Source organism: Carya illinoinensis, chromosome 5 (assembly GCF_018687715.1).
Source record: "Carya illinoinensis cultivar Pawnee chromosome 5, C.illinoinensisPawnee_v1, whole genome shotgun sequence".
Lineage (NCBI taxonomy): Eukaryota > Viridiplantae > Streptophyta > Magnoliopsida > Fagales > Juglandaceae > Carya > Carya illinoinensis.
The window spans coordinates 19,438,262-19,464,219 of NC_056756.1; the positions used below are offsets into that span (position 1 = coordinate 19,438,262).

Genomic DNA, 25,958 nt, shown 5'->3' on the forward strand with positions numbered 1-25,958 from the left:
TATATGATGCGTCGGCAATTGTTGACGCAGCGGCGATTATGGTAACGCCGCTAGTATATGCCAAGGATGGCAACGATAAAGTGGCGGCGTTTCGAGAAGCGTTGTTAATGTAGTTACTGTGGTGGCGTTTCAAGAAATGCCGCTACATTGATACAAATGCCACTAATGAGATTTACAAATACCGGCGTTTGTACAAACGCCGAAACAATGAAAATAGCGACCCTCCACTACTGGCGGACGGTTGCGCCGTTAGAGAAACGCCGTGAATTAATTAGAGACGTTTTTTTGGGTAGTTGCCGGCGTATAACCGACGCCGGCAAATTTGATTTTTTTTGTAGTGTTATTATTTTAATTTTTCAATTTGCATAGCATATGAAGTATTTTTAGTTATATTTTTGATTTTTTCCTATCTAAAATTTGGTTTTCCTTTTTATTTTTTAACCGATTTTAATAAACTTGAAACTTGAAAGCTTACAAAAAATGAAATCTAAAATGTGTTAAATATGAAAATAAAAATTTCAAATCCGACTCTGTTTCGATAAGTTGGAGTCAAAGTTAGATTTAGGGGATACCGACTTCAATTCAAATCGGTGCTCACCCCTAATCATGAACGAGGGTGAGCATTTGCGGAGAGTAAGAGTCCTTGCCCTTTGGCGAGTATCATGGAAAGCAAAAATGCCTATCATCTCAGAGAGGCATCATGATAACAAAATTCCTCGCCCTAGGTGATCATTTTAGAGAGTAAAAGTGCTTGGCTCTAGTTGAGCACTATATAAAGATGAAGGTACTCGCCTTGGCCAATTTGGTGAGCATTGCAGGAACAAAAGTGCTCACTCTCCAAGGTGAGTATCATGGAGAGCAAAAATGCTTGCTCTCAGGCTAATAATGTGGAGAACGAAAGTGTTTATCCTGAAACGAGTATTATAGAGAACAAAAGTATTTGCTCTAGACAAGCACAGATCCATAAATGAGTGTTCCAAATATACAGATCTATAAATGAGCATTCTAAATGCATGCTTAACAAGTAATCAATCACGATGCATGCGTGCATAATTTCATATTATTTATTGGTAGGTTTGGATTGGAGTTTTCATTTTTAATCTATACAATAAATTAGACACGTGCCTTGCACGTGCACAATTTATTAGTCAATATTACATCATAAAGATAAAAAAATGTATATAAAATTAAATATTTATAAACTTTAAAAATATAATTTATCCATGCTATACAAATTGATTTGTAATTAACGTATTCATTAATCTTACTTTATCGAGTTAACCCGTTTTAACCCATATTATTATCTCGAACTCAAACCGATTTATTTTACGTCGTGTTCACGTTGAATTTAGAAATTGTGCTAACGAAGCCAAGCCAAGCCAAGCCATTCCAATTCCATACACGATGACTTATCGAGCTCATATCGCCCGGGTAACACAATCACACCCTCCCACGGAATTGTTGTAGTGCCTGAAATGTGCGTGTTTTCTAATTTCACAGAGACACAGAACGAGCACTCCTTGTAGTGGAAGTGGATCCAAACCCTCCCTTCTCCCTCTCTCACAGATCCCTCCGATTTTACGTCTTCGGATCTCGGGGTTCGAATTTGGACCGTTCATTCAGCTGGCTAGTTCGACACCACCGGTGTTTGATCGCGTACCGTGTTCGGATTTCGTTCGGATCTGGTTGAGCTTTCCCGGAGCATCATCACTGACCCAATCATGAATCCGTTCTCTTCCGGAACGCGCCTTCGGTTAGTTCCAAACTACATACGGTATCTATTATATGGATCAATTATACAAAATCTTACTCTTTAAACCTTGAAATTATATGTTAATCTTGGTTCACGTCGATTTTGCTAATTAAGATTGAAACAAATTGGTTGCTGCGGCTACGTAATTCGGCATAATTCAATATTTTTACGGTTGAAAAGCGTAGCGTGTATATCCGCTTTTTATTATTGGGATATTTTTGTAGTTGGAGTTACTTGCTTTTGAATGGCTTTAACCCGGGGATTCATACTGAATGTGTGAGATAGTTGAGTTGGAAGCACCAAAATATTTTAGATTTCTTTTTGTGGCACGTGTAAATGTGCTTGAGATGGGAGTTGGGTTTAGTGGGAATTTTTGAAGCAAATGTTGAAATTTAAGCTTGTGGTTTACCCAGTTAATGGGTTGCATATAGTCTTGGATATATGGTCTTGATGCGGCACGATCTTATTTGCAGAGAATGATAACTTGACGTAGAACGCCCTGAATCTTTTTGGGGCAATGTTTCGCTTAATTTAGCATAAGACAAATGTAAGAAACGTGGTGCCTGGAAAGGTGCCTAATAGGTTTAATGGAATGACCTGAAATCTGATGCTCTAGCCTCTGACACTACCTTATGATCCTTTTAATGGAGAGGTTTCTAAAGTATGTTTTGGAACGAATTGAGAAGTGGAATATCAACACTGAACATTCTCAACTTGGATCATATCCTGACAGAAAATGCCATCTTAGTTTGAGTTAAATTGTGTTCCCATTCTTTCCATATAATAGCTTGAGGTGAGATGGAAATGATAAATATGTATAGGAAGCTTTTCAAAGTCGTACAGTCAATAAAGATATTGTAATATATGTACACATGGGAGATAGTTAGGTATTTCTCATGTATACATCATGTGTACTTGGGCTATGCCGCCTTTTCCTACGAATAAAATTTCTTGATTACCTATAAAAAAAAGATTTTCCCATGTCCAAGTCAGTCTCAACCCCCTCCCCCCCCCCCCCTCTTCTCCCCTCTCTTCCTTCTCTTTTTCCCAATAAAATTATGCTATATATTAACCTAAAACAATACCAGAATCCTTCCCACAGGTTTACCGCTTAAGCCATAGCACAGGGGTGCATCCACAGTAACCCACACGCACACAAACACATAAAATCTAAAGCCATCTTCAACAGGGGCTCAAGCCATAGCTCATGGTTGCATCAGCTATATAATTCACCAAATCTACATAGCAGTCTTATCCAAGAATAAAACTCAGCATTTTTTTCCCAAAAAGTATTTAGGATATTTTGTATGTAATGAATTTTCGTTTTTCCCTTTTAACCTAAATGACAAGGATATGGAGGTTAGAGCTAGTGTATAAGTGGTAGTTACAACTTAGTCAAGGCTAATGTTATTATACTATGTTTTTTTTCGTAATAGGCACTTAAAGGTCTTTAATGTTGAGCCCCAAGTTTAGATTTCTAAATAAAGATAAAATGGTGGGAGCACCAGATTTTTTTTATGAGTAGGAACACCAGAAACTCAAGCTTAAATTCCATTTTCAGCTAATCAATCAGTGGATCATTGAGAATCTTTATCATCATCACCTATGGGCACCCATGGTGAAACTTAATTAGTTTCAAAATACTCTTCGCAATTTTTGGATTCAACAATATGGATGCTAGAGTGGGTTTTTTTTTGAAGATATTTTATTGATATAGAAATAGACATAAGCCAAGTACACAGGAAGTATACATGTGATTGCACGTAGTTAGAAACTAGAAACGGGTACAAGGAAATTATGAAAGTTGAGACCATTAACTGATTAAAGTCTATTATGATGGCCCACAAAGATAAAGTCTTTTAGAAAAAACTCATAAACTCTTCCAAACTAGAGTGGCATCTTATAAACAGTTTGTCAATTTTGACTTAATTCTACAACTTGTCTAAGCTTTTGGCATATGTCTTAGAATGGGTTGGATAATTTTTTATGATGACCAATCTTGGAGACTATGCAAGTGCAACATGTCTTTTATCCGGTTAAGTCCTGGATCCTTGTTAAGCTTCCCCATCAAACGGATAAGATAAAGTCATTGGCTATTAACCAATGTGATGTGGGCCCTAGAAATTGTTTGCATGCAAGACTTGGATGGAGCATATCACCAAGACCAAAATCCTTACCACTTGAGCCTGCACCTAGGGGGTGAGATCGGGTTGGATAATGCCAGTTAGATCTTATATTCAGTCTTCACTGAGCAACAGAAAGAATAGAAATGGAAAACAAAAGTTTCTAGGATTGGGAAACTTCTGATTTTAGTTTATGACAATGATGAAATGGCCATGTTAATTGTGTTTTTGTTTCCCCTTTCCATGAAACATGAAATAACCCATTACTCCCATATATATTTTTTTTTTGGTGTGTTTTTAAGGTGTTTAATCTTGTTCATAAAAGTGCAGACAAAACTGTTTCTATTACCTTCAATGCTTCTTCCTCCGTTTGTTATGATTTAGAAATATTCCTGTGGCATAATGTAGCAGAACAATCTACATGAAGGATTGGGTTGCAATCGATGTGCTACATTGCACTTTTTGAAGTTTTAAATTATGGATGGCCCTTGAGGTGGTTCATAAAAGTTCACCCAGATCACGAATAGAAGACCTGAGTCTAGTAAGCTCTAAGACCACGATACCTTTTGTGGTCCAATGCATCACCTTTTGCTAGTTAACTGCTTTGATCATTTTGAGTGAATGGTTTCTCATAAAGACATAAGGCAGTGGAGAAGGGTGGTCCTTTCTTTCTCATGAGTATGTAATGCGCTGTCCTTTGGTATGCACAATTAAACTCCTTAAATTTTAGTTGCTGAGCAAGAAGGCCATTTCTGTTTTTCTTTATTATTATTTTGTTCTGCAGTGCTTTATTGTATTGCTTCTATTCTGATTTTTTAGGTGTTTCATTCAGTCAGTTTATATATTAGTAAGTTATTTTTATATTTTCTTCAGAAGGCAATGTTTCATGGACCTCACTCATCTTTTGAACATGTTAAATTTTGTTTTTTGGTATATACCTATATCAATGCAGGGACATGATTCGGGCTATACGTGCCTGCAAAACTGCAGCAGAGGAACGTGCTGTTGTAAGAAAAGAGTGTGCTGCTATTCGCTCCTCAATTAATGAAAATGATCACGATTATAGGCATCGTAACATTGCAAAGCTCATGTTCATACACATGCTTGGCTACCCCACACATTTTGGTCAAATGGAATGCCTTAAGTTGATTGCATCTGCTGAATTTCCAGAGAAGAGAATCGGCTATCTTGGCCTCATGTTGCTTCTTGATGAAAGACAAGAAGTTCTCATGTTGGTCACAAACTCACTAAAACAGTATCCAATGCTTTATTTATTTTTCAGCTCTCAATTTTTCTTGGATAATTTTTTTCTGTGTAAATCCCTATTTCTTCCCTGTTTTATGGTTTCCCCACATTATGCCTACTGACTTACCGTGTTTTACTGTTATTAATTTTAAATTTTTTTTTAAGTAAATGGTTAATTGGTATGGCATTCTTATGAGAAAACGAAAGGAGAGCAATATCTATGCTATGTTGCATTCTTAACGTCTGTGCAGAGATCTCAATCATGCAAATCAGTATATTGTGGGACTTGCTCTTTGTGCTTTAGGGAATATTTGTTCAGCAGAGATGGCTCGTGATCTTGCACCAGAAGTAGAAAGGTTGTTGCAATTTCGAGATCCGAATACTCGGAAAAAAGTGAGTCTTTGTGCAGATTGAGATGTTAATTCTGTTGAAATTATTTTGCAACCATTTCTATTTGATTACTAGTTTTTCTTGATTCTAGACATTACTCCTTCCACATGGTTCAGCAGAAGTATATTTGAGAGAGAGAGAGGAAGTTTCTAGTGTGTAATCATTTTTATACAGATTAGAAGAAAATTTAAAATTTCCGACATATGTTACCCTTGATGACATGTTTTGCGACATGGGATAATCCTGCCCTTTATTTTCAGTGGCAGGACCTTAATCATCACCAGTTATTCCTACAAGGATGCTACTTGTAAACAGTTCTTTGCCAAATTCATTGCTTTTATTTTAGTCCTTAATACTCACCCTGAAAGAATCTGGTCCATGCATTTCTGTTGTGAAACTACTTATCATTAAAATGGTCCCTTTTTTTTAATTTTTTTTACTGGCTGGTTCATCCTTCCAATGTTTTTTCCCCTCTTGATGGAAGCTATTCCAACATGGTGTACATGTTTAAACTACCATGGTTTTCCAGATGTGTTTTCTTGAGAAAATAATTTGAACTGATGCAAATTGATGTTTGGAGTTCATTGACAAACATATATATTTGAATTTCTGTTGTGTGACTTCCTGTAATTTGATGTTATTGGTTAACAGATTTCTCTTTAATCTTTCATTCTTGAAAGTTGACTACACTCAATGTTTTATGTAGGCAGCTTTGTGTGCTATAAGGATTATAAAGAAAGTACCAGACCTGGCGGAAAATTTTATAAATCCTGCTGCTGCCTTACTTAAAGAAAAGCATCATGGAGTTTTAATAACAGGAGTTCAACTTTGTACAGATCTATGTAAAGTCAGTGCAGAAGCTCTGGAATATTGCAGAAAGGTAACTTGACCATGTCCCAGCCAATATGTTTCCTATTACCCATAATAGAACAAAGGCATTCTATGTAGTTTATGATTGTGAAGTTTAATGTTATTGCATGGAATAAGTTGTTTGATTAATGTACTTAACGATATAACAAACCTACTGTTTTTCACTGGATACGGAATGGCTTTAGTAGATCAATTTTATTTTATTTTATTTTTTTTATAAATTTTCTTCTAAAATTCTAACAAGAGGTGTTTCTACCATTATTGTAGAAGTGTACTGGGGGTTTGGTCAGAACTTTAAAGGATGTTGCAAACAGCCCATATGCACCTGAGTATGATATTGCTGGCATCACGGACCCTTTCCTCCATATTAGATTGCTTAGACTTTTGCATGTGTTGGGCCAAGGGGATGCAGATGTTAGTGACTTGATGAATGACATACTTGCCCAGGTAAATTGTCACTCAAATGCTAACTCATGCTATCTTTATTTGTTCTATGAGGTATGATTATTGGATTATCAGGAATTTTTCTTTTGCAAGATTGTTGACCCCATACTTAAAAGAACCTATTGACCCCATCAATTAGCGGGGTTCATTGGTTTGAGTTCTATGGTTGGTATATAGCGTATCTAGAACTCTTAGGGGTTTGCTCTAGTGATAACGGCCTTGGTCTTGGTGGTTTGCTTCCTCCAGGTCTAAGGTTCAAATCCTCTTGGGTGTAAACAATTTTTAGGGGCTATCGGATTGGTGGAGTTTTCCCTTGAATTACCTGATGTGCACTTACGGGAAACTCCTTGCCGAGGGTCTGTGCACACCCGGGATTAGTCAAGACTTTGTACTTGGACACTCGGTGCCGATCATATATAAGTTGTATCTAGGATGAAATACTAAATTCTTGCATGGAGTTTGGAACCTTGATTGTTTTAAATAAAAGGGAGGGGTGGTAAAGGAGGTTCTTAAGAGGCATGTTTTATTAGTAGAAAGCAGCTTAAAAACCATCGGAAGCCAAGTTGGAGAATCTTAATGAAATATAGTTGATAAGTAAACATATTCTGTGGTTGGGCTAGAGGCAGATGTGTTGTGTGTGGTTACTCAAGATTTTTAACAATAAGCATCCCTGTTATGGTGGTGGCCACCACCATGCCACCCATCCATGATTTTTTAGTTTTAGTTTTTTTTTTTTTTTTTTTTTTTTTTATATTTATTTAATTTTTAATTAAAGAAGTGAAAAAATTGTTTGAGGGACTTCTTATGGGGGGATGGATGAGTTGTTTAATTATCATTTAGTAAGAATGAAACTGAAAGAATTTGCAGGAAACCTCATATATGGGTCCATTATCACAGCCTTGTTCAGTGATCAATCTGCCATAAATGGGAGCATGTTGTCTGTGAGAATGTGAAAGGTAATCTTTCAGCTGCTAGTAGTGTGACCGAGTTTTTTTCTCTTCAAAATGGGTCTCAAGGGGACAGTATTACACCCTTGTGTTGATTGGACCAGCTGAAATTGCTTGATCTTTGAAGCAATTTTTTTTTGGTGAAGCTTTGGTGATTGTAGAGGAGAGTCAGTTAAGATTAGTTGAGTTATGAGGAAGCGGGTGGTGATTGAATCTAAGATTTTTGAGGTAGTAAGGGAGGGAAGTTGGGTTCATCTTACTGAGAAAGGTTGGAAGTTGGTGAAAAAGGTTAGCATAAGAGTAGGCACGGCAAGGTGTTTCTTAAAAGCATTAGAGGATTGTTTGAACGCTGGTAGGAAGGAGTTTTTTTCTGGGCATAGAGAAGGAGATAGGGGGTATGTTGCACAAAAACGTACTAACTCTAGAGGATGTTTCTTTGAGCTGATGGAATATTGGGGGGGGGGGGGGGGGGGGTGGATACTGGAACTTCTTGTTTATTCCAGAGGATAGGGAAGGAAGGGGGTGGAGGAAAATGGTGGAGGCACTGAGGGACGCTGGCTGTACTGGTGGTGCAGTTTCACAGCCACCACAAAGCTCCTCTTACAGGTCTTACAAGGAGGTGCTCCAAGCTAGAAGTAATGTCAGGGGTTCACATCACTCTGAGGCATTGGCAGGCGCTAGAGGAGGGGTAGGTATGCAAAGGGATGGGTTGCAGGCTAAGGGGGAAGCTAGTAGAGCTAGTGCTGGTCTGAATGAGGAAAGTGTATTGAGTGCTTTGCAGGGGATGAAGTGTCAGGTAGAAGCATTGCAAGTCAATATATGTTGGCTGTTACGGTGTGCTGAGGAGAATAAAGGGATGGAAGTGGATTTGGGCCAGATAGTGAGCTGTGGCTCATGAGCTGGAAAGCAGGGATAGAGTGGGATTGGGGCTGGAAAACAGAGACAAGTGGGCCAGGAAGGAGAGGCGGATCCAAAGGGCAAAGGGGTGATTCAAGGGCTGGGTATGGACAAGGGGGTACACGGGCTGAGCTTGAGCAAAGACCCAAGCCTGCACTGGTGTGAAAAAGACCTGAAACACACTGTTTTGGGTCTGCATGGGGTATCCGATACTTCTACTATGGGCCCGAGTCTTGGGGTGGTTTTGGCATAGAACCGGCCGACTATGTGCGGCGGCTCAGGCGAGGCCCCGCCGGTGGTCGTACAGTCGCCAGTGGCTGGACAAGGGGGTACACGGGCTGAGCCTGAGCAAAAACCCAAGCTTGCACTGGCGTGAAAAAGACCCGAAACACACTGTTTCGGGTCTGCATGGGGTATCCGATACTTCTACTATGGGCCCGAGTCTTGGGGTGGTTCTGGCATAGAACCGGCCGACTATGTGCGGCGGCTCAGGCGAGGCCCCGCCGGTGGTCGTACAGTCGCCGGAAATGGTGGTGGATGCTCTAAACAACAGGATTGAGGGTCTTCTTGGGGAGCCCAATACTACACTAATGGGCCTGAGTCTTGGGGTGGTTCTGGCACGGAACCGGCCGACAATGAGTGGCAGCTCAGGCGAGGCCCCGCCGGTGGTCGTACAGTCGCCGGAAAGTGAGGTGGAGGCTCTAAGCAACGGGATTGAGCCCAATCTCTTCAGTGATGGTTCGGGAGCTGACCAAGGAGGGTCTTCTTCGAGTGGGTCTTCACAGAATATTTCGGTGACCTGTTCTGAGCCACTAGAGCAGGTGGCTACACCTTTAGATCAGTTTGAAGAGGTACAAGAGGTCTTTGGGGTGCCGTATGAGGGGATACAAGACAAAACAAAGGCTGAGGTGGATGGAGGGTGTTCTTTGGGAAAGGTGGAAGGTATGTTGATGTTGTATGATCGTACTAATTTTCCAACAGAGGTGGAGGAGGTTGTAGGAGAGGACCCCACACTTTTAAACGTGGTTCCCTCTAGTATTTCCATTGATTGGCTATTAAAAAAGGTTGAGGACCTTCAAAGCTGTTTGGGGATATCATGTGAGGGGTACGAAGAGCAATTTAAAGCTTTAATTACAGCCATTGCAGCAGGACATCAGGGTGTAGGGTAAAAAAGAGATAGGGAGCTGAAACGCTTGACGTGGTCCATAAATTATGATGGAAAGGAGGGAAGTGCGAGTAGGGGAAGAAATAAGGGAAGGGCTGGACCAGTTTGTTAATGAAGCCAAAAATTTTGAGTTGGAATGTTAGGGGGTTGAACGAGTTGAATAAACGTTTTCGTATAAGAGCTTTGTTAAGGCAATGGAAGGCGGACGTCATTTGTTTGCAGGAAACAAAGCTGAAAATCATTAGTAGACCCAAACCCACATCTACTCAACATGTACATCAGAAAGTCCCAATTAACATGATCGTATGCCTTTTCCATATCTAGCTTACAAAGAATACCTGGAATTCCTGACCTGATTCTGCTGTCTAGACATTCATTGGCAATGAGAACCGAATCTAGTATTTGTCTCCCCCTTATAAAGGCATTTTGCCATTTAGAGAGAATCTTTTCAATTAAAGTGCTCATTCTATTTACCAGCACCTTCGACAATAACTTATAAATGCTGCCTACAAGACTGATCGGTCTGAAATCTTGTACCTCTATTGCACCAGCCTTTTTAGGGACTAAGGCGATAAAGGTAGCATTTAGGCTTTTTTCGAATTTTCCATGAGTGAAAAATTCCTGAAAAACCAGCATAACATCTTCTCTCACCACCTCCCAACAAGTTTGGAAAAAAGCCATATTGAAACCATCCGGGCCTGGAGCTTTATCTTTATTCAATTTCCTAAGAACGTTATGTACCTCTTCCTCTTCAAAAGGTCTCTCCAACCACACCATACTAACTTGGTCAATACTCTCAAAAGTTAGACCATCCACCTTAGGTCTCCATGCAATAGGTTCTGACAATAAGTTTTCAAAATAGCCAGCTACATATTCCTTCATTTTTGCCTGATCTGACGAGGTAATACCATCAATATTCAGAGACTCAATGGTATTGAACCTCCTATGTGCATTAGCTATGTGGTGGAAAAACTTAGTACATGTATCCCCCTCCCGAAGCCATAAAGCCCTTGACTTTTGCCTCCACGAAATCTTTTCCAATAATGTCAATCTTTCGAGTTCATTTACTACTTTCTCTTTTCGGTTGTTCTCGTCGTCTACTCCCTCCAAGCTTTGTAATTCTTGCAATAAGCAATTTTTCTGTTTAGTTATCTCACCAAACTTCTGCTCATTCCAATTCTTCAAATCCTTCTTCAAAGCTTTCAACTTTCCAGCCAACACCTTATTCGGATTACCCTCAAATACATAAGAACTCCACCAATTTCTGACCAAATCCACAAACCCCTCCTTTTTTAGCCACATATTTTCAAACTTAAAAGGCCTCTTACCCCCTTGCACACCACTCTCATCTAGTAAAACAGGAAAATGGTCAGAGCATAACCTCTGAAGCCTCTTCTGGGTCAGATCTGGAAATTGCAGCTCCCACGAAGGAGAAATAAGAAACCTGTCCAGTCTTGACCAAGTGTGATTATTAGACCAAGTGTACTCCCCTCCCATTAGGGGAATGTCCATAAGGCCTAGCTCAAAGATAAAGTCCGAGAACTCCACCATTGCTGAATTTTGACATCCGCCCCCGATCTTTCGGTAGGAAATCTTGTTACATTAAAATCCCCTTCAATGCACCATGGGACCTACCACCAAGAACAAAGTCCAGCCAGCTCATCCCACATCCTTTTCCTCTCCCTATCCAAATTAGGCCCATAGACCCTAGCAAAGGCCCATAAAAACCCATCTTCTGAATTTTTGACAGTTCGTAAGGGCTACGACAAGGAGATCCATTATCACCACTTTTATTTGTAGTAGTTATGGAGGCTTTGAGTAGAATGGTGATGGTGGCAGTAGGAGGAGGCTTTTTTTTTTTCTGGTTTCTCACCTTTTATTTGCAGATGATACCTTGCTGTTCTATGAGGCAAATGCAGGACATATTCAATCACTGAAGGCCATTCTACTTTGTTTTGAAGCTATTTCCGGATTGAAGATTAATCTTGATAAGACATAAATGGTCGCAGTAGGGGATGTAAGTAACATAAGCAGATTGGCTAACATATTGGGATGTGTGGTCTCTTCCTTGCCGATGAAGTATCTTGGGCTCCCATTGGGGGCTTCTTTCAAAGCTAAGTCCATTTGGGATGGGGTTTTGGAAAAATCTGAGTGTAGGTTAGCCGGTTGGAAGAGGTTATATTTATCCAAAGGGGGGCGGCTCACTCTTATTAAGAGCACTCTTTCAAATCTTCCCACATACTATTTGTCTCTGATCCCTCTTCTTGCTAGCATTGCATGTAGAATGGAAAAATTTCAACGTGACTTTTTATGGAGTGGAATAGGAGAGGAGTTTAAGTTTCATTTAGTGGGCTGGGAGAAGGTGTGCAATCCCATGAGAGATGGCGGACTGGGGATTAGGAATGTGAGGATTCTTAATAGGTCTTTACTAGGTAAATGGCTATGGCTTTATAACAATGAGAGGGGAGCTCTATGGAAAGGGGTGATAGACTTGAAATATGGTTGTGAAACGGGGGGTTGGTGTTCAAAAGAGGGAAGGGGGTCCTATGGAGTGGGGTTGTGGAAGTTCATACGGAAAGGTTGGGATTCTTTTGCTAGTAATACTCAATTGAGCTTGGGGGATGGAAGAAGGATACGCTTTTGGAAGGATAATTGGGTGGGTGACACAGCGTTGTGGGAGGCTTATCCTGCTATTTACAGTATTGCAAGGGATCCAGATGCCATGGTGGCTTATTTGAGGGTTTATACAAGGTTCACAAGAGTGGAATATCAGCCTAAATCGGGGAGGTACATGACTGGGAAGTGAACATGCTGGTGGATTTTTTTAACTTGCTATATAAGATTCCTGTTGCTTCCACAACTGAAGATGTGATGATTTGGAGACCCTCTAGGAAAGGAAAATTCACGGTACGCTCGTTTTATGATTCTATTACTAGGCAACAAGGACATGCTTTCCCTTGGAAGAACATCTGGAGGACTAAAGCACCTACAAAGGCCGCCTTTTTTGTGTGGACAGCAGCCTTAGGCAAGATACTGACTAATGATAATTTGAGGAGAAGGGGCCTTGTTATAACGGACTGGTGCTGTTTGTGTCAAAAGAGTGGGGAGACGGTGGATCATCTACTTTTACATTGTGAGTTTGCTAGAGACATATGGAACTATTTTTTCAGCAAGATGGAATTAGCGTGGGTGATGCCAGGCCGGGTGGTTGATCTTCTGGCATGCTGGAGAGATATTACTGGGACACCACAGATTGTAGCTGTTTGGAAAATGGCCCCTATTTGTATTCTTTGTTATATTTGGAGTGAACACAATGAGAGACTTTTTGAGGATCATGAACGTTCCTTGGAAGAGTTTAGGAGTTTCTTTTGGAAGACTTTGTTTTTGTGGGCTATTGCGTTGGATTTAAATGGGCTTAGTTTTCATGATTTCCTTGTAACGGTTACTAGTCCTTAAAAAGGTGTATGCTTTTGTATACCTCTAGTGTACTTGGGCTATGCCTATTTTTTTATCAATGAAATATCATATTACTTATTAAAAAAAAAAATCATTTAGTAAAATGGGCCACAATATGTTCTCCAATTTCAGAAGGTAGACTGGGTAGCAGGAATTTGCATATTATTAAGAGGGTTTTATTGGGTAAGGCCTTGTTTGGGAACCCATCTCATCTCATTTCCTTTGCAAACATCACTCAAACACAAACATTTTTTAATTTCAAATATTCAACTTTTTCATCTAATCATTGCTTAGTCATTGCAATTTTCCCAAACTTTCAAACAAAATACAAAAAATAATTCAACTTTTTCAAATTTCAAAATAAAAATAATATTAAAAAAATTAGATTCTAACAATATTTTAACTTTATAATATTTTTATTTAATTTTTTCTCTTTCCTTTCCCAAAACCCAATAAAATATCTTAACTCAAACCGTTTCACTACTATTCATAGATTTCTCTTCTCATTGCATTTGCCAAGCGAGGCCCAAGTGGTTATAGAGATACCAACAAGAAAATAAGCGGCTTTGTGGTGGGGCTCTAGAACCAACCAAAAAGAGGACGGGATCAATTCTTTATATAGACCCGCTTTGAAGTGGGTGATGGGTTTAGTAAGCTTATTCAGGAAGCCTCGATTATGGATATTTTAGACATATCCAATGGTGCTCACCAATAGAACATCACATTCTTTAGAGAGAGTCTATCCGTTTGGGGGAGGGGATGAAGATAAGATTAGGTGCCCTTCTAAAAAAGGAAAGTTCACCATCCGCTCATTCTACGAGTCCCTTAGTATGAAAAACGCAAGTCCATTCCTATGGAATAGCATTTGGAAGACAAATGCTCCCCATAAAGGCAATCTTCTTTGTTTGGACTGCTTCCTTGGAGAAGATTCATACACTAGACAACCTAAGGAAATGCTGAATCATTGTCGTGCATCGATGTTGCATGTGCAAAAAGAGTGGAAAGTCTGTTGACCAAGCGTAGATATAATTGAACTCAATGGCTTTTAATTCTATTACTGTCCTCTCACAGCCGTCAAAGGATCAGACATTGTGTTCTTGCCAAATACACCACATGACGCTCAAAAGGACCATCGTCCACTCTGCTAAATTATTATGACCACCACAAGGAGTCTGCCAACATCCCAGCAACTCACCACACGTGGGGAATAACCCATTCAAACCCAAAAGTGTTAAATATTGCTGCCCATAAGCTCCTAACCAATTTGCAATGCATCATAAAATGATCTATTTTTTCCTCATCTCGCTTGCACATGTCACACCATTCCAGCACTACAATATGCCTCTTTCTCAGGTTATTTATCATTAAAATCTTTCCTAGAGCGAACTTCCAAACAGAAAAAGCTATCCTTGAAGTTGTCTCCAAATACACTTCAATGGAAATCAGAAGCCAACTGGAGGGGTGAGCATTTTGAAATAACCCTGTATTAGGTATATATGTCTCTGTGTCTATTTATGTATCTGTTGCCTGAGTAGTGTTCTATGGCAGTTTGCAGAATTAAGGTGCAAAGTATCTCTATGAAACCCTTGCATTTGTGCTTCCTTAGATATATTAGGCCTGCTTGGTTTTATAAATGCATAATCATCTACAAATCTATTACTTCAACTCCAGTCATATTATTGGAACGACCCCTTTCTTGTGATTCCTTAAAGTGGGTTTGGGAAGCTTGTTGCTTTTACTCTAATGTCATCTTTTAGACAGTTTTAATTGCCCATAATTCTTGACATCATCATGCTTCATGATTTAACAATACCTGACAAAGTTTGCACTTCTCTATGTTGATTGACATGCCATATTTTGTCTTCCTAGGTGGCAACAAAAACAGAGACAAATAAGAATGCTGGCAATGCTATTCTGTATGAATGCGTTGAAACTATCATGAGCATTGAAGATAATGGTGGTTTACGTGTGCTTGCTATCAATATCTTGGGACGATTCTTGTCAAATCGTGACAACAATATCAGGTTTTGTTATATTATTTGAAGCTTGGTTGCTTTTGAGTCAATTATGGTCCTTTTTTATTTTCAGGTTTTGGATGAATTTTTTGTCACTACAATATGGATATCTTTCTTGGCACAGTATGTATTATCTGAACCTAGTTGTGTAAATGTGTCAAGGGGTCTATTATTTGCCTATACAATTCCTTCTTTCATATAAACTGAGCCAAGAATAGCTGATTAATGATTCAAATCATAATTAAGGGATGCAAAAAGGCAAATTAGTGTGATGTTTTGATAGTTGCAGCCAATAAAATGAAGGCTGTCTCCCCTATTCTGAATTCCCGCCCTTCATTGGACTGTACTAAGACCTCCTTACTAAAGGAGATTGCATTTTACTCACCTACCTTAAATGTATATTTTTTGATAAGTAAATATATGAACTAGAAGGGAAACGTGGGTTGTTCATTTCAAAGTCTGACAATTACATGATGAAAAATCGACCATTGATATCAATGCTATCCGCTATATGATATTAATGGTACCATAACTTGCAGGAAATATCCTATTTCGCTCTGCCCATACGGAACATGATATCTGTAGGTGATTATTAATATATATCAGAGGAGACAATCACCTCTATTTTGATCATAGTATCGTGCGCACATAACAGAAATGAAATTATATTTATTTGTAGAGGGAGTGAAACTGCTAGAAAGTAAATTAAGGTATTATATATCTATTTTTCCAGCTTCAATAATTGTTTACCCAGTCACCAAGATCTAATTGACCGCATTTGCATGCTGCTATACCTGCTTTGAGATTTCCAACCATGTAGACATTCTTCAATTTTGTTTGGATTTTCCGTAGACTTTTGTTCTTTTGCTTTTTCTGGCCTTTTTGAAGCTTCGGACTAAAGTTTTACTTTGTTATGCTTCAGCCAAAAGCTTTTAGTCCTTGTATGTAATTATTTTCTTTGATTAATACCTTAGATGCTTTGTTCCTTTACTCTATCTCTCTCTGTTGGCAGTTTGATCAGCTATATTACAAAACTTAAATTTGTGTTTCTTCAGATATGTTGCATTAAACATGCTGATGAAGGCTATAACGGTAGATACTCAAGCAGTGCAGAGACATCGGGCAACAATCGTGGAATGTGTAAAGGTATTCCATAGGTGTGCTTAGTTTTTGATTGACAACAATGAAAAAGTCGAGAAAATGGTTTTTTCTTGTTAAGCAATAAAGAAGTCTCTGTTTTGTTATTCTTTTAAATTTTCCTTTCTTCTTGGTGGTTGAAATATACACGGAAGCTTTCTATAGTCTTCCTGCCCTTTTCCTTTTTTGACTTATTTACTGATGTAAGTATGGAGGGTTTGGATTGAGTTGTTAGATAGTTTCCAACGTTTTCTGACCTACAGCTTTATGTAGAATTAATGCATTGCCTTGTCGTTCAAATCTTCTGTATTATTATTGGGGAAAAATGATTTCTCTAGCGTACCATCTCATTTGACCTTTCCTCTTTCAGGACTCAGATGCTTCAATTAGGAAAAGAGCCCTTGAACTTGTTTATCTTTTAGTAAATGAGAGCAATGTGAAGCCTTTGACAAAAGAGCTGATTGAATATCTAGAGAGAAGTGATCAAGAATTCAAGGGAGATCTTACTGCCAAAATTTGTTCCATAATTGCAAAGTAAGTTACATTTAATGAAATTGAAATTGATGTCTTTCTCTTCTTCTCTTTTAATATACCAGATTATATTATCCTTGTATTTGCTATATAATTTGTGGCAAACATGAATATGGCTTCTTAAAAAAAACATTATGCTAGTAGCTACTAATAGGAGCAGGACTTGGTATTCATTTCGAAACATCTCGTCTCTAGAGGATCCATCACCCAATCACGTGTTGCTCTTGTAAATTCTATTTACTAGTGATTAGTGCTATCAACCCCTGTTAATTGTCAGCTATTGGCACATCCTTCACCCATGTGATATTTTGATCAAAACTGGGAAAGGACTCCTCAGAGGTTAGTCCCACACCATAAGATCATGTTACTACATTGTGATGCAGCCGGTGCTCTGTAGCAAGCTGTCTAAGAACTTTCTCTATAAATGCATCATTGGGTGACAGCAAACTTATGTTTTTCTAGCCTTAACTTTCAGATTTTTTGTACCTTTTCACTTTTTCTACTGTAGTGGTTTTTATGTATAATCCTTGTCTACTTGGAAAGTGCCTTTGTTCATTACTAAAATTATTCTCTCTTATTTATCAAAAGAAAAAAATTTTTGAACTTGTCTGCTTCCTATAACTTTGTGTGTTGGTGATGGATGTTTTCTAAGATGTTATTGGAGCTTTGTTTAACTGAAAATGCCTTGGTTCAGTCTTGGTGACCTCCATGCTGTTAATTTATTCTGTTATGCACTTGCAATGTCTACAGTTCCTTCACTGTTACTTGGTAGGCATACATGTGACGGGGAAGTATTTGTGAGCTTGATATTTATTGTTGATCCGCTTCCCAATGGTTTATACTTTTGGGATTGTTGTTTTTTCCAACATAGATATTATTTCCTTTTTGTGTGGCATCTGAAACGGGGCTATCTACATGCATAAAATAAATGGATTACTATCCAGCAACAGTTGTTAATTTTCACTCTTTGGTGTTTAAGGTTTTCACCTGAGAAAATATGGTACATTGATCAGATGCTCAAGGTTCTCTCTGAGGTACAAATCCTGACAATACATTCTCTCTGTTGTATTATATTTAAGGCTGTTTGTTTGATGCTTTTCTGGAGAACGTCATTATTTCCACTTTGATAAGTCCGTATAAGTACCCTAGATTGGTTTCTTGTGTCAATGAACATCTTTAGATCAAAGATCAAAAGGACTGTTGTCATACACGTAGAGCTAGTCTTGAATTGTCATAATGTGGTGTTATGAGAACACTATTTATTTTCGGTTATATAAATATCTCGTTTGTTAATTTTATTAATAAAATTGGGGTATTTATTTTGGATCTCCAATTACCTGGTGCTAAGTTATTAAGTGGCATTCCAAATTCTGCTGGAATGGGGTGTTGCAACTTACAAAATGAACCCACTGTCCAATCAATACAAGTGGGCAGTAAGAGAATATAATTGCTAATTAAAGCTCAGCATACAACAGCAACCAAGAAACTCCTAACAGACTCAACAGCCACCACCAGCGTAATTCCTTTTCACCACCATGAGCCAATAGATCTTCTAGCAACTGATAGGGGGATTTACACTGCATGTCTATGCAAAAACTTGACCTTTTTTTTTTTAATTTTTTAATTTTTAATTTTTTCCTAGTTTTTTGAAAACAAAAAGGTATTCAACTCATCATTTTCACTTTGATATCTTTTGGATAAGAACCCGTAATTCATTGGATAACTTATGTTCTAAATCTCCTTAATGCATATAAGGGCTGAGGGCTATCAAAATTGATAGGGCATCACCCTATTGTAAGTTAACTCTTCTCACAAAATATACTATTAAAATGCCAATCGGTGGATCACGTCTTACTTCACTGCAAGGTAGCCACCTCTTTGTGGCAAGTTATGCTTAATTGACATGGGCTAACCTGTGTGGTACCCCAACGGGCAGTGGGTCTGTTAGCTTGCTGGAGGGGGCAGATTGAGAGTCCTCACGGGGAAACAAAAATGATCCCCGTTTGCTTGATGTGGTGCTTATGGAGGAAAAGAAACGATTGCAATTGAAGATAACTTGAGGCTTTAGTTTTTAACCCTTTACCATTCAATGGCAGCTTGCCTTCGTATTCCTAGTTTTATTATTAAGGAGTTTTCCTAGCTCTTTTTGTGCCTTAATTTTGCCTATTCTTCTCCTTATTGGTTATGAATAAAATTTATCTTACTTACTAAAAATATGTGAATTCCAAGTTAGAACCATTCCCTTCCTGTTCCCCAAAGCAATAAAATGAATGCAAGAATTTGCAGATCCTGAAACCTGCCCATGGCTGTCCTTTTAGTTATCCATCATTTTTTGTAGAAACTGCAGATGAAAGTGATGGTGTTTGGGGTGTTGCACCTCTGCGGACACTTGTGAAAACCTTTTTTGAGTCACATATTTGATCACCACCTGCTCGAATGCTTCTCCTAAAAACTATGTATAGAAAATTGGACCATGTAATTCGTTTTGGTATGAAGTACCACATCTAACTTTAATCTTTCCATTCATGTAATCTTCTAATTTTCTCAGCATACACAACTATATATGTCGTTTTCTGGAGGTACTCATCTTTATACTATGCTTGGTAGGCTGGAAATTTTGTAAAAGATGAAGTCTGGCATGCACTTATCGTTGTGATAAGCAATGCTTCTGATCTCCATGGATATACTGTAAGGGCCTTATACCGAGCATTCCAAACTTCGGCTGAACAGGTACTTGATTTTTTCCCCATTAGAAGAGATGAGCAATATACTAATCAAAATGGAGCTCCCTATTATCTTGAGTATTTAAGCATACGTGCCATGTATACACAATTGTTCTTCCTAAGAGGATTAACATTTTCAGCAGGAAACTCTTGTTCGAGTGGCAGTTTGGTGCATAGGAGAATATGGTGACTTGTTGGTCAAGAATGTTGGGGTGCTTGACATAGAGGATCCAATAACTGTGAGTTCGACCTCATTGATGTGTTAGTTTGTATGAACTTCCTGTGGTAGTCCTGGCCATATTCTTTCAGAGCATGGAAAGAATGACAAAGCAGCATGTAGATAATGTGTTCGAATAAGTCCTTTTTTCTTCGAACTTTCTGCATCTTATTTTGCCTGGGTGTGGAATGTTGAAACAATGGTTGTGATTTGTTAGGAGCCTAATTTTTTTGGGACAAGTGAAATTCCAAGGTAATATCAGAGCAGGAAGTCCTCAGTTTGAATCCTAATTCCACTTTGCCTCTCTTTTATAAAAGAATTTTTTTTGAGTGATTAAATTTATAATTTCCTATAAGCTAAGTTTTTGGGACTGGTGACAATCTTTTTCCTTTAAAGTACGAACAGGTGGCTATCTAACACTGAAACATGGGCAAAGGAAGTTTCAGCTTCTCCGTACTGTTGTGGAATAAGTTTCTGCAACTGAAATGGTAGACAACTGAAATATTTTTTGCTCATCCCCACTTGCTCTTATTGCCTAGGTTCAAATTGATTTTTTTTTTTGGGTAAGAAATTTATTAAACCACGTAATTAGGCATAACCCAAGTACACAGGCAGTATGCAAGAGAAAAACACCTAATTACAAACTAAAGCTGAAAAACAGCATGGAAGTCATTTAGACTAGACCCATCCATTACAATAATCGAAGCCCAAAGCAACAATGTATGAAAAAATGAGTCTTTAATCCCTCCCACCGAGCGTTCTCTATTTTCAAAACAGCGCTTCACATTGAACTTACTTGTTAAATGATGCCATAGACGAGTTGTCCACATTCTGCAAGGTCATTTGCTTTATGCTAAACACGTGGGGTAAAATCTACAATAAGGCTGTCTACTGGCTTCAGCTTTTACCGTAACATAACCACAGGATTGAGTAACATTGTTTGGTTGCAAATGAATGTTTATACCCTGTTAGCTTGTCATCCTTGCATTCGTTTTTTCCAAATAACTCGGGCTTTTCTATACAGGTAACAGAATCTGATGCTGTGGATGTGGTAGAGGTTGCCATTAAGCATCATACATCAGATCTCACTACTAAAGCTATGTCTTTGATTGCTCTGTTAAAGCTCTCTTCTCGCTTTCCATCTTCTTCAGAGTATGTTAATGCTCTTTCAACTTCTATTTTGATCTTCATTCTATTTATTTTCTGCCATGCTTTACATTTTTTTGTTTCTAGTGTTCCTGATTTTTTTGTTAGAGGTGTATAGAGTTCCTAGTAAAATGCCCACCTTCTGCAAATGCATCGCTGATGACCTTTTTGTTTTGGGTTTGTAAACTCGTTGCTCAACCTAATATGAACTGTTTGCTTTTCATATTGCTGGTTATTTATGGGCATATGGTTGGTCTTCTGATATGAATATGGTTGAGCCTCTCTCTCTCTCTCTCTCTCTATACATCTATATATATCTTGCACATACTGTTATATGTATTGATTTGTGGATTTTTTGGGAACAGTGTGACGTTTTTGGACTTGGTCTTTGCTAGATTCCTCAAGTCTTCCAAAGTTAGCTAATCTTTTGAAGTAAATGAATAAAAAAAAGTCCTCATCTTGTTTGTTATGAAAGTGTGATTGTTCTCTAAATTATATTGATAGGCGGATCCAAGATATTATCATTCAAAACAGAGGAAGCCTTGTGCTTGAATTGCAGCAGAGATCCATCGAATTCAATTCTGTTATTGAGAAGCATCATAATATTAGGTATGCAGTAAATGTATTTAGATTTAAATCATTAAGAGCTTAAAGTTTCTTTCCCACCCTTTATCTTTTTTCTCCCCTCCCTGCTTCCGTTGGGAAGGGTTTTTTTTAATTGAAGCAAATTTGTATATCATAAAGAAAGCTGATGGATCAACTTATGCAGGTCTGCGCTGGTTGAAAGGATGCCTGTCCTAGACGAGGCAACTTTCATTGGAAGGAGGGCTGGTTCGACACCAGCAACAGTTTCAACTTCCAATGGGCCATCACTTAATCTTCCTAATGGAGTCACTAAACCTCCTGCAGCCCCTCTTGTAGATTTACTTGATCTAAGTTCAGATGATGCCCCCGCACCTAGCTCTTCTGGTGCAGATTTTCTTCAGGATCTTCTTGGTGTTGATCTTTCACCAGCATCAAAACAACCTGGTTAGTATTGGAATGTATCATGGCTTAAATGTAGCATAAAAACATAGGAAATAAATTCTTTTATTTTTCTAAGCATTTTCCATAATACTGGCTGTTTTTGAGATCCCTGATCTGGAAAAGTTTTCCTTCTGCGGATTGGTGGAGGATTTGCCAAGGTTCAGCATAATTCCTAGAACACTCATACATGTGTGTATGTAGATGTGTAGTATTTCATTGTATGTATACATAGGCATGTAGCATGTTGTTGTTGATGAATCAACTAGTCTTAATACATGCATATAACTTGTGTTTTTCTTTCAGGAATTTCTGGTACAAATCAGGCTCCAAGAACTGGCACAGATGTTCTACTGGATCTCTTGTCTATTGAAACACCTCCTGCCTCACCTATAACTGACATATTATCTAGCAGTCAAGTTTACAAATCACCACATGCATCATTGGAGGGACTCTCCTCTCCATCTGCACTCTCTACACGAGCTGCTACTCCTGCAGGAGCTGCTCCTATGATGGATTTGTTGGATGGCTTTGTCCCCAATTCACCAATATCTGGTAAATTTTGGTTTCCCTAGGAGATTTTTTGGCTGATATGGTTTTCATCAAAATAGTGATAGCTGTTTCTTTCTGAACAGAAGACAACGGTCCAGTTTACCCATCCATCGTCGCGTTTGAGAGCAGCTCCTTGAGAATAATGTTTAACTTCTCTAAGGCACGTGGAAACCCACAAACAACATCAATCCAGGCTACTTTTACAAATTTGTCACCAAATGTCTATACAGATTTTATTTTCCAGGCAGCAGTTCCAAAGGTAATGGCAGCCTTTTTTTTTTTCCGGGCCAAAGGCAATATCAGTTGGTAGGTTGCTAAATATGCCTATTCTGATACTGTATATTTGATAGGTAATCAAGAAGTTTTTATTCATAATAAAAGGCATAGTCAAGTACACAGGATGTATACATGAGTAATACCTATCTAGGATTTACAACCAAAAAAATATATTCATGGACATTAAGCCCATTAAAATCTATTGCCCCCTCCCAAAGGAACAAATTTTTAAAAAAGAAAATTTTAAATTCAGCCACTGTCCTCTCATGGTCTTCAAAACTTCTATCGGTCTATTATGATGTTGTTTAATATATAAACTTATCATTGGAGCCCCCTTCATTTTATAAGGTATTTTACTTGCTGTTTTAAAGTATGTCCTCCTGCCTTCTTTTGTATTTATATGAGATATTGTGTTAGTTCTCTGGTTTCTAGGTTCTTAAATGCTCTATGTTTTCTTCATGTTAGTGGTTCTGAAATCTCCTGTTGATGTAAATCCACAGTTTCTTCAACTGCACTTAGATCCAGCTAGTAGCAATACTCTCCCTGCAGGTGGTAATGGATCCATCACACAAAATTTAAGAGTCATTAACAGTCAACATGGAAAGGTAATTTGCATATTCTCTTATGTATCTGCATGGTCCTGAGCATGTCTTTTCATGACTTCCTTGTATCACTAAGCTAGCATGCATAGGCGACGCTCTTGTATATGTCCCGTATACTTGGGCCTTTGTCTACTTTATAGTCAATAAAATTTTTTTTATTGATAAAAAAAAAAAAAATGTAGCTGCATGGTCCTGAACCTGAATTTCATGACACTGAATGGTATCTGCAGTTTGTTATCCAAGTGGCATCAATTTTTTTTATTTTTTATTATCCCTGTTTTAATTTAGTTACACCCTTTTGTAATGGGGAAACATTACATGGGTCTGGGGTTTAACCAGGTAAAAGGTATGTTGCGTTTGCATGGTCTCTGGGATTCATTGTCATAAAAAAAAAAAAAAAAAAAAAAAAAAAAAAAAAAAAAAAATAATAATAATAATAATAATAATAATAATAATAATTAGTTATTTCCTTTTACAAAAATAAGTAAAATAACTATGCCTCTATAATCTAATTTATCCAGATTGACTCTTTCATTGTCAGGCTGTTTTTTACTTCTATTTTGGGTCTCCCATATGGAGATTTATGTTAGTCTGAACTTGTTCTGCAGATTGTTTCCTTGCTTGGTTATGTGTATCTCCCCTCCGTGCCAATATTCTTTGTGGAACCTCTAAAAATTCAAGCTATTATATGTTTAAATTAGCAATATTTATTTATTCATTAATCAAATCACTTCGCCACAACAAAAATAGTGTTAGAAATCCATTTTTATTGGTGGGCACAATCATTCTCATTTTAATAGAAGACATTTAAGGAGCCCCATTGAGTATAATGATATGTTAAAGAGAGTTTAAGGACTCATCAGATACACTGGTACTAAATGATTTAGAGAGGTTGTTAGGAGCTGAGTCAATGTGCGGAGGCTGTAGAGTTGTTCATTCTAATATGTTGTTTTGATAAATGAAGTGGTGGTTCTTACTTCATGATCATCTAGATTAACAACTCACTAAAACTAGAAGCCTTGAACTTATTATTATTATTTTTTTTTACAAGTTACTTTTTTTGTGTATGTATATGATTTATATTATGCCTTGTAAAAGCAGCGCTGGGATGTGGATAGCATCATAGTAGATGAGCTAGTTTATTTATGTTTGGAGTTCCAGACTTTCTATTGATAGCAGTGTATGAAGTGAACTTAAATTTTTTATTTTTTTTTACATGTTACTTTTGTGTATGTGTGTTTGTGTGTATGTATAAAAATTATATTATGCTTCGTAAAAGCAGTGCTGGGATGTGGATGCCATCATAGTAGATGAACTAGTTTATTGATGTTTGGAGTTCCATACTTCTATTGATAGCAGTATATGAAGTGAACTTTAAGTTTTCATTTTTACAAGTTACTTTTGTGTGTATGTGTGTGCTGGGATGCGGATACCATCATAGTACATGAACCAGTTTATTTATGTTTGGAGTTTCTTACTTTCTATTGATAGCAGTATACATACCTTTAATAGGAGTTAACGGTATACATACCTAAAATGGCCAGGGTTATAGAATTCACATTATAGGTGTTATTTACCCAAGAATACAAACAGCCGACAACAATGTCGGTGAAAATCGGGATCTTTTTATCCTTCTGTTTAGGTGGAACCTCTGAGGCCGCATCAAATGTCTTTTGAACCTCAAACGGACCTGTTGGTGATAGAAGTGCCCTGTTAACTCATCATGGAATGTCTGAGATGAATTAGCGAGATAAGTTATAATGGTTTCTAATTAGTTTTATGGAAGTTACTTGATTGTGTAATCTAGTGAGCTCTACTCAACAAAGACTTTGACCTGCTACTTGGTTTTGGATATCATGACTTTTTATGGGGCCCAGGATTCTGTGGCTTATGTAACTATGTTATTCCGCTGGATCATATCTTAAGGAATCTTCACCTTTTTATTTTGTGTGAGATACTTATATAGTTACAGAGTTTATTTTATTTCCAGAAATCTCTTGTCATGCGAATGAGGATAGCTTATAAGAGCAACGATGAAGATATTTTGGAGGAAGGGCAAGTCAGCAATTTCCCTCGTGGTTTGTGAGTTTGGATGGCCTTTTTGATACATTAAAGATTGTGATGCGGTAGCACATCTATGTCACGGCATGTGGTGTTGGTGCAATCTTCTATTTCAATTCGCTGTATGATTTGTAGCAATTGGGATTTGGGACTGATTTTGATTTAATTTGGGATCATGGCTTCACTACCTTTCCTTTTACATTTTTACTTCCTTTTTGTAGGTGTTCTATGTACATTATTATTACACAACATTCCATCAAGGAATTCTGGTAATTAAATTTTGCCTTTTAGAGGCAGAGAGAGGAGTGGAGGGAGCTCATGATGTCATATTGAGTACTTGATTTTCCAGTTTGAATTATTTATTCACGAGCTTTATATGGTGGTA

General features: G+C 38.0%; 1 protein-coding gene across 4 annotated transcripts; it reads left to right on the forward strand.

Moving 5' to 3' along the window:
* Positions 1–1,355: 1,355 nt before the first annotated feature.
* Positions 1,356–25,958, forward strand: LOC122311481 (AP-1 complex subunit gamma-2-like). Of its 4 annotated transcripts, XR_006242799.1 has the most exons (19): positions 1,357–1,753; positions 4,829–5,131; positions 5,373–5,514; positions 6,218–6,391; positions 6,649–6,828; positions 15,160–15,314; positions 16,361–16,451; positions 16,813–16,976; positions 17,953–18,007; positions 19,581–19,703; positions 19,837–19,935; positions 20,938–21,065; positions 21,564–21,668; positions 21,829–22,088; positions 22,389–22,637; positions 22,718–22,893; positions 23,411–23,515; positions 25,503–25,695; positions 25,795–25,958. XR_006242799.1 is itself a non-coding variant. In XM_043126050.1 (18 exons), exons 1-18 carry the CDS (start codon positions 1,722–1,724, stop codon positions 25,596–25,598), a joined length of 2,634 nt encoding a protein of 877 aa, XP_042981984.1. In that variant the 5' UTR covers positions 1,356–1,721; the 3' UTR covers positions 25,599–25,958. The 4 variants fall into 4 exon arrangements, 3 of the variants coding, with proteins under 3 accessions (XP_042981984.1, XP_042981982.1, XP_042981983.1); XM_043126050.1 differs by having other exon boundaries at positions 1,356–1,753; positions 22,721–22,893; positions 25,503–25,958; XM_043126048.1 differs by having other exon boundaries at positions 25,503–25,958.